The sequence below is a fragment of the Corapipo altera genome, unplaced genomic scaffold, assembly GCF_003945725.1.
Source record: "Corapipo altera isolate COAL_440 unplaced genomic scaffold, ASM394572v1 360, whole genome shotgun sequence".
NCBI lineage: Eukaryota > Metazoa > Chordata > Aves > Passeriformes > Pipridae > Corapipo > Corapipo altera.
In genome coordinates, this window is record NW_020885015.1 from 591,721 (window position 1) to 600,291 (window position 8,571).

General features: G+C 35.7%; 1 protein-coding gene across 2 annotated transcripts in view; it reads right to left on the reverse strand.

Annotated features, from left to right (window-relative positions):
• Window positions 1-445: 445 nt before the first annotated feature.
• Window positions 446-8,571, reverse strand: part of VAV3 (vav guanine nucleotide exchange factor 3) — a 157,486-nt gene continuing 149,360 nt past the window's right edge. For both annotated transcript variants that reach the window (XM_027667627.1, XM_027667626.1), the window contains 2 exons: window positions 4,719-4,870; window positions 446-2,971 (listed from right to left, as the gene is read on the reverse strand). In XM_027667627.1, coding sequence (XP_027523428.1) covers window positions 2,930-2,971; window positions 4,719-4,870 — 194 coding nt within the window. In that variant the 3' untranslated portion in view covers window positions 446-2,929. The remainder of the gene's footprint in view (window positions 2,972-4,718; window positions 4,871-8,571) is intronic.

An 8,571-nucleotide genomic window follows, 5' to 3' on the forward strand; every position in this document is an offset into this window, starting at 1 on the left:
GGTGAAAGAAAAAAGACATTGCTCTGAAAAATGATAAATAAAACGTCTTATGAACCACTTCTTTTCAGTTAAAAAAACCTACAAGTATCTTTGACAAAAATCCATAGTATATGACTGATTCCACAGTGTACTCAATAGCTAAAAAAAAAAAAAATAAAAAAAATAAAATTTTTAAAACCTACAAAACAAAACAAACAAAAATAAAATAAAACACCAGCTTCCTGGATGTGGCACAGGGGCACAAGGCAAATTATCCTGACAATAAAAAGCTCTCAAGGAAAGCTATATCATCCTGTTTACATTGACAGCTCAGTTTTACAGCTAAATAAGGATTATATAAATCTGGGAAACAAAAACAGAACATTATCAACTTCTCACAATGAGAAGGTGGTGAGATAAACAAAGCATGACCTTCATATTAGCCAACTACACATTTTGACACCAATAAACAAAAAAAATTAATCTGTTTATTATATTTAACATATTTACAAAATAGTACAAATTAAAGTACTGTAACTCCATTAATGCATGACAACAAAACCTCCATACAGGCAAAAGCAGCACATGAAAGAGACACTCCAGAATATTTAGGAAGTCTTTGGTACTCAAAATATAGTTTAAGATGCAGCATTAACTCAATCAACACAGGGCATTAAACACAGACTATGATATGTAGATTAATACCACAAAAGTAAAGTTCACCTATGGCTTTTATTCTCTCAAAGGGTGACTACTGGACTCAGGAGTCGCTTAAAAGCTTTACAGCAATTTTAAGATGGAGAGACTATTCAAAATTATTCTAAACCCAAGCTGTCGAAAATGACTGATATATTTTTCAACTCATACTGAATCTAACTGCCTCTTCTTAAAACTATATGACAGCAAAGCACTAAACACTTCACAGACCTAGAGCCTATTCCTCTACCCCTTAAGCAGGCAAAACTGTGAATGAATCAACTTGCCTGCTTAAGGAATATAGGATCAAGCTCACAACAGACAATCAAACTGCATGGCAAAACATGATCGAAGACTGTATACTCTAGTCTATACTGCTGTACACAAAATTTACAAAATTTTTATGCATATTCTACATATTTACAAATGCTCTCAGTTGTTCCATCAAGTAATGTACTCAACATAATCACAGTTTACATAATTTTGAGGTAAATCCTTGAAAAGTTAGAGCATTGGCAGAATTTCATCTGCAAGGCTGGATCTCACAAGTAGAGGATTTCTAACTAGAAGATCCTCTTTCACCTTGTCACACAGCAGTGTATGCTGGGTGTAGCAGATGGGTAAGATGGTTGCAGAGATGAAGGGGATTATTGTGAATCCTGTGTGTTGTGCTTGATTCTCCTTGATGGTTAGGAGGCCAGAAAGAAGCAAAGAATACTGGGGGCAGCCAAAAAGACACCCAAATATGTAGTAGCAGATTCTGCTCTGTGGACAAATAGTGGATATTATGTTGCTTGTAGATTAGGAAAAAAATGCAGCATTAAGTTGTGCAGTGTCTGAGCACAATAATTGCAGGATGCCTATGGGAAAAGAGGACAGGGAAAAGCAAAAGAGAGGATGTGGGACAGGATAAATTAACTCTCTTGATTGGTCAACATTATCCTAGAAATCAAATGCATTTAAGAGCTTGATTTTCTTTCACGTTTTCAATCCATACTTGACATTATTTAATATTCAAAACTGCAAATCTGAAGACATGACCCAAATTTATTTTAGCTTATAACTAAAACACTTCTGCCCCTCCATTAAAAGACTACCTCACCAAGACGTGGACACCACTTTACAAGGACTGATCTTTCAAGCTAGCTAACCTAGACACAATTTAACTTGGTGCTGTTCAGACCACTGCAACAAGACCACTCACTCACTGAACACCCCAGGGAACCAGGAAGGAAATGGCAGAAAGAAGTCTGCAAGCTCCATTTGCATTCACAAAAGGAGACAGAAACGCTCTGCCTAACTAGGAAAAGACAGTTTTGAGTTGGAAGTATACAAAGGTCATCTGAATCAATCAAGAAGTTAAGATAAATAGTTTTGATCTTGAGAAGCGACATCATCTGGCATGAGTCCGTTCTCCTTTAGAATAGGTCTACAATATTTATTAAATGTTAATGCTAAAAATCTTAAAACTCATCTTGTCGTGACTACCCTCACTTGCACTTTTATGGTCAGCTGCCTAAAGTAAAAAACCTCACAAGAAGGTTTAAGATGACAAAGAAAGGATCCCACAACTCCACTTTGAGGATGTTTTTTAAAGCAATACTGCATCATCACACCTTTATAAAATGTCTTTAAACAGACTGTCAGAAGACTTAGGCAGGACCTCAGAGTACTAGTTAATTAATTACATATGCATAAATGCTACTCATGTTTACTACATACTTCCTTCAGTATGCTTTTGTGAGTGTAAAATGGTTTGTAAGCTGATAAGCAAAGCAGTTTGATGTCTCAAGACAAGTCTACTGACTGTACTTTATGCCCACCAGAATGACTAAAATCTGCTTTCTGCATGCAATAATAAGGAATAATAAGCCTTCATCTCCTTGTACCATCACAGATGTTAAGAGAAGAGAGGTATTAAATATTCAGCCATTGCTAGTATTCATGGTGTAGTATGAGGTGAAATGAAAAGGAACAAAGAAACTTGGTTTTCCAGAGATCTTTTGGGAAGGTGAGGGTTGGACTTGGTACTGATGCCCAGTGACAGCAAACTGGCAGGTTGTTTCTTGCACAGCTCTGGGTAAGGTAATAATCTGTCAGCCCAAACTTCTGTATAAATCCCAACATTAAGACTGGTAGGTTCAGACAGACAAAGATGCTGCTGTTTAAATACTTATCAAGACCAATAACACATTGATGATATTAAATTTTTACAATCCCTGAAACTGCTGGTCAGCAGAGGAAAGTTTTCAATTCATTCGTCCTCTTCAACATAAGTTGATGGAAACCAGCCCACCTAAAAAGGGGAAAAGCAGAAGAAAATCCATGAGATGCAGAGGTTTTTTTAAAATGGTTGAACTAGGCAAAACAAGGATGGACCTGTTCAGTCAATATATTAATGAGGTAACAAAGATAAACTTGACCGACCTGACACAGATAGGGTAAGTAGTACCCTTAATGAAAAAATAACTTGCAGATACAACAATTTGGAGACCAATACCCTCTACCCCACTTTTTCACAGAAAAAAACCTAAAAAACTTTTGCATTCAGAAAAATGGCAAGAGCAGAAGTAGTTTTACTACAGTCAGGATGTTGCTATTTTTTCAATGCAGAGTTAAACATCTAACAGGCTTCAGTCAGGTCCAGGGAATCCTCTTACAGAGGAAAAAGTGACTGATTTGATTGCTTTACATGTAGTTAAATTCTATTGCTATCAAAACAAGTTTTACGTATGACAGAACTGGACAGCAGAGTCCAGCATGTTACACTTCATAAGTTATAATGCTACCTCCATTCTGAAATTAATGATGTGTCAAATAAGGATTACATAAGACACACAGTGAAGCAATGTCATGTATTTCTTATTATTTTATCTATTCGCTTTAGTTTTTTTCACTTTGACTTCTTTATATTTAGAGTCAATTTAACACTCATGAAAGCACTGAAAACCAAACCTAGAGCATGACTAGAAAGAATAACAGCATAAATTTTCTTCTAGACTATCTTGCCAAAACATCTCCAGAGGTGAGTTTATGATCTCAAGTCCATGCTATGAAAGCTATCAGAAGGAACACTAGCATATAACAGGGCATCCTTTAGAATGTGGGCAGCTGCCCTAGAATGAGTTGTTCACCTTCCTCCACATGTAAAATACATACAGGATTATTACTATTTCTTCTGCTTCCTTATTTCTTCTTGTCTAATTGTCCACTTCATTTCAAGATCATAGCCAAGCTCATGTACCTCAAAAAAAAAAAGTTCTCCAAATTGCATAAAGTAGTAAATGTGGACATCCAGTTCAACTGGACTTGCAACTATCATTTCCAGCTTCTGAACAATCAGCTTTCTTCCACCTCACATTCGTTGACCCTGCATCTCAGCTCTTTACACATGGAAACAGCAGCCTCAAATACTTCTGACTAATCTGCATTAAAAAGCAATAAACTAAGATTGAAACAATAAACCCTCTATAGGTCAAAACTGAAACTTCACTTCCATGCAGATCTCAGTGCAGCATAAAATGACTTTGTAAAAATCTCTGCTAAATATGCCACTTCATGTAAGCCACGTCTTTAAAGATCAAAGCAGCAGACTGCTATAAAAAGGGTCGTTGAGTCCATTGCACTGAGGTCTGGCAGAAAGCTGTGGGAAATTGTTCTGTGTCAAAGTGCTAAAGAGAGTTCCACAGCACCAGGAACCCAAGCTTTTGACTCCAAATACATGTGCAAAACAGTTCAAGAAAGGTCAACTGTAGCAGTACTACTAGTCCTGGTTATTTTCCAACCCTATAATCTTGCCCGAATGTTCAGCCTGGTAGGTCACATTAAATAACCAATTAATTTAGATGCTGGGAAAGCTACCTGTTGATGCTGGGCAAGTTCTGTCTGGCTCCTATGAAACAAAGATGGGAACACGTTGCATCTTGTGAATTTACATAGATAAAGAGGGTTTATCGTGTAGGAACATGTCTTATTTGTTTTATAAAATAACTGTCAGGGAAGGCAGAAATGAGACACAGGAAAGAAAAAAAAAATAGTCTTACCCTTCCATTTACTTCACCTCTCCACCAGCCATTTGCGCTCATCTTTGTATAAATTTTTACAACATCCCCTTTCAATAAGGACAGTTCTCTCATGTCTCGTGCACAGAAGTCATACCTGGCTATGGCAATGCCTATCACCTTCGGGCTTAGCACTGAAAGGAAGCAGACAGTGACATTATTACAGTTTGTTAATTGAAGGCTACCAAACTAATGTAAATAAAAATCATGTAAAATATAAAACAATGATTTCACAAAAACATATACGGGCATTCATTTTATGCAAACATCCGCACTACAAAAACCAAGAAGATTTAAACACAGATGGATGCTGTACAAGTTGAAGGGATTTGGGGATTTTTTTCTTGAATAGTCTTCTTTATTCTTAGAAAAAAATCAAACTAGATAAATAAACTAAATAAAATATCCCCCACCCTGAAACTGCTAAATACATTTGCACTTATTGTAGTCTTGTGCTTCATAATAAAACTTGCTGCCAGTTACATACATCAACATATTTTACAGGTCACTAGTTTCTTTCCAAAAGAATTATTAGCATTTACAGTTGATTTAACTTGAGACCTCTAATGAAGCAAAACAAACAGAATAAGGTGCTGTTCTTTCAAAAACAACTCCCAAGTTAAATATTAATGCACTTCAAATTGGAAGCTAACATTAGCATGAGCAAAAAAGTACAGACTTTCCACAGGAAATTTCCATGGATCATTTGTCACAATGTGCATGAATATTGACTGATGCAAATCTACTCTTTTCAGTAGTTTATTCTGTGAATCACCAATGAATTTGTTCGATAAAATTAGGATTCAGTGAAATGAATACTTTAAAATTTTAAGACACATCAATATATAGAAGAATTTTGCCAATGTAAAGCCCTGACATTTCAAGCAACAAAGGGTTGTTAAATATTTTTAAAAAAGCAAAGGTTCAAAAAGCCTCATTTCAAAAACCAACCCCTTCTTCCAAGTAGTTTTACCAGAAATTATGTTTTCAACCCTGATGTAGAATGCATAAACTTGCACAAGAAATCCTCAACATTTCCAGGGTGAGGGCAATGAGAGAACAGTGGGCATGGCACCTAATAGATAAAGGCCTTTGACCTGAGCAGTTTAGAAGGAACATCTACTTCTCTGCTGCATTTGTATTTGGATCATACAGACAAAACATTTTTTAGATTTTTTTTTTTCATTAATGCCACTGTTTTCCTTTGTAAGTCACTGTAGATAGGAGTTCATCAGCACAAGCAAGCTTCCTACTGAAAAGATTTCAGAAGAATTCACAGGATCATCATGGATGACTTGATATAATGTACATAGAATCATCTGTTTTTTCAGCACCCTTTCCAATTTCTTAGAAATGCCCAATCTCCATTAGGAAATACCATTAAGATTCTAGTTTTAGCAATGCCCCCAACTATGTAATTCTATAAATTCATAGCTAGTTGTCTTTAATTTAAATCAGGAACACAAAACATGGCAAATGTTGAAACTTGACAGTTTCAGCTCTGCTTGTGTTTAAGATTTCTTGTGACCCCACAGGGTCATAAATAATAGGTTTTTACATAATAGTATTAAATATCTGAAAATCATTATATGTTCAAATATTTTTAGCTTACGGAGACAATACAAGCAACTTATTTTAAAATAACAAGGAATACTATGTTTAAAATCTTAGTAGACATATCATAAAAACTGAATGCCTAAAAAACTGTTTTGACAACAGATTATCCCCTTTTTTATATCATGTCACTAAAGTTTAGTCTAACATTCCTGACTCCTTATGTAGAGTATGCTTATCTGATACTTGATAAATTATGTAAAGGATGCCATATAAAACAGAATCAGCCTCTGAATTTATTGCCTATATTGATGTTGCAAAAATCTAGGTGATACATTAAGTACATTGAAGTTCAGATATACTTTTTTCCCCTCTAAGCAAGTCATATGTAAATACTACTTGTTTAGATCTTGACATGAATGTAGTGTCCTATACCTTATCGGCACTGCAGTAATCAATTTTACAGGGAAAGAGCACACCATGGGCAGCAATTGTTTTGGAGAAATAAAAAAAATGGAGCAGTTATTGATCGTAAGGTAAGTAACCATTCACAGGTGTGCAGCAATACCATTGGCAGATTTGGAGAACCACTGCAGGATGAAAGAAGTAATTCTGGGGAGGAGGGTATAATTTCAAATTCTAGAAAGGAGATAAAGGGGCAAGGAAGAACATTACAGGAAGCAAAGATGAACAAATTTGGGAAAACCGAGAAGAAAAGAACTAAGGAGGGAAGCAATGCATAGAAGAATAATAAAGATGGAAAATACCGAGAACAATTAGGATAAAGAAGGAGGGTCACATCTGGGAGAAAGGAGGACTTTTAACTCTTTTTCAAGTTGTAAAGCCAGAGAGGAAAAGGAGAAAGAAGCAAGACAAATCAAAACCATATATCTTCAAAAGTCTTGAGGCTGAAAGTAGCAGAATTTAGATTAATTCAGAATCCAACATCCATATTTTCAAATAAGTGATGCTCATGATAGGAAATATATAAAAGGAAGCCAGATGAGTGATGGAATACAGGAAAATGACAGTGCTAATTTTGGAAAAAGCATTAACCATATTTCTCTGGTGACACAGTCACAAAAACAACTTGAGTAGAGACTATCAGCCCTGAATTCCCAATTAGCACTGTCCCAGGATAAATAAAACTTGGGGAAAGACAGCACATGGAAAGGACATCTGTACAGATGGGGGAGAGAAGAAACACTGAGTGAAGGACAAAAAGAGGATATCTACAGGGAGAACGAGGAGAGAGAGAATGGGATTAACAGCAGATATGGATGGAAACAAAGGGCCCAACAGGAGAATGAATGTGAATGAGAAACTAAAGAAGGGGGAAAAGAGAAACTGATAAATTATAAAAGAAACTATTGAGAAAGCAATAATAAACAAACTTTGCGTATTGAGAGGGAGACACTAAGAGAATTAACTGGAAATAAAATGAGAAATCCGAATGAAGTTAATAAAAAAATACGTGTAAATAAGAAAAATTCACTTTTACTTAATCTAGCCTCTCCTCCTGCAAACAGAAGATGATGACAGGGAACTATATTTACTATCATTTACTATGATTTACAAAGTATGCTGGACATTAACAGTGACATAGATGTGCTGCAAATGAATTTTAATACTAGTTTGAGCCATTGATGAAGGATTTAGGGTGCAAACAAAAGAGGCTCCACGTGATCACAGCAGGCTGGTCTAGTTCACATGCTTAAATACCACAAAGGTCAAGGTGCTATTATTAAAGCTGTGAGCAGTTGTTTCTCTCTCCTCATGGTATGGTCTCCTCATAAATCTGCAGTCATGTGCCCTAAGGGTTGCTCTTGTGTATTAGTTTCCATGCTCCTTGAAGCAGGATATTTCCTTGCACTGTTTGATCAAACCTCAGTTCTATTATACAGGCACAGGCAGCACTTCCAGTGGTGCTCAGCAGTCAGCTTAACCCTTCCTCTCTGCTACCAACTTCCACATCAGCTGAACTGAAGCAGTCCTGAAGGTATTTTTGGAAAAAAAATATTTGTAATATCATTAAATAAGTATTTGTTCTTTTTAATGTAAGCACATTATTTGGCTATTTTTAAAAAGACGGTTTAACTGAGAACATATGAAGCAATGTAGCTTATCAATCAGAATATGAAATCCTACTCAAACAGGCAGACAAGTTTGATTAAGAATTACAGATCAATATTTTCCTTTAATATTTTGTACTTATATAATGAAATACTTTACCTAGCATATTGCAAAATGTAAGACCTTGAAACTTTACTTATAGTTACTA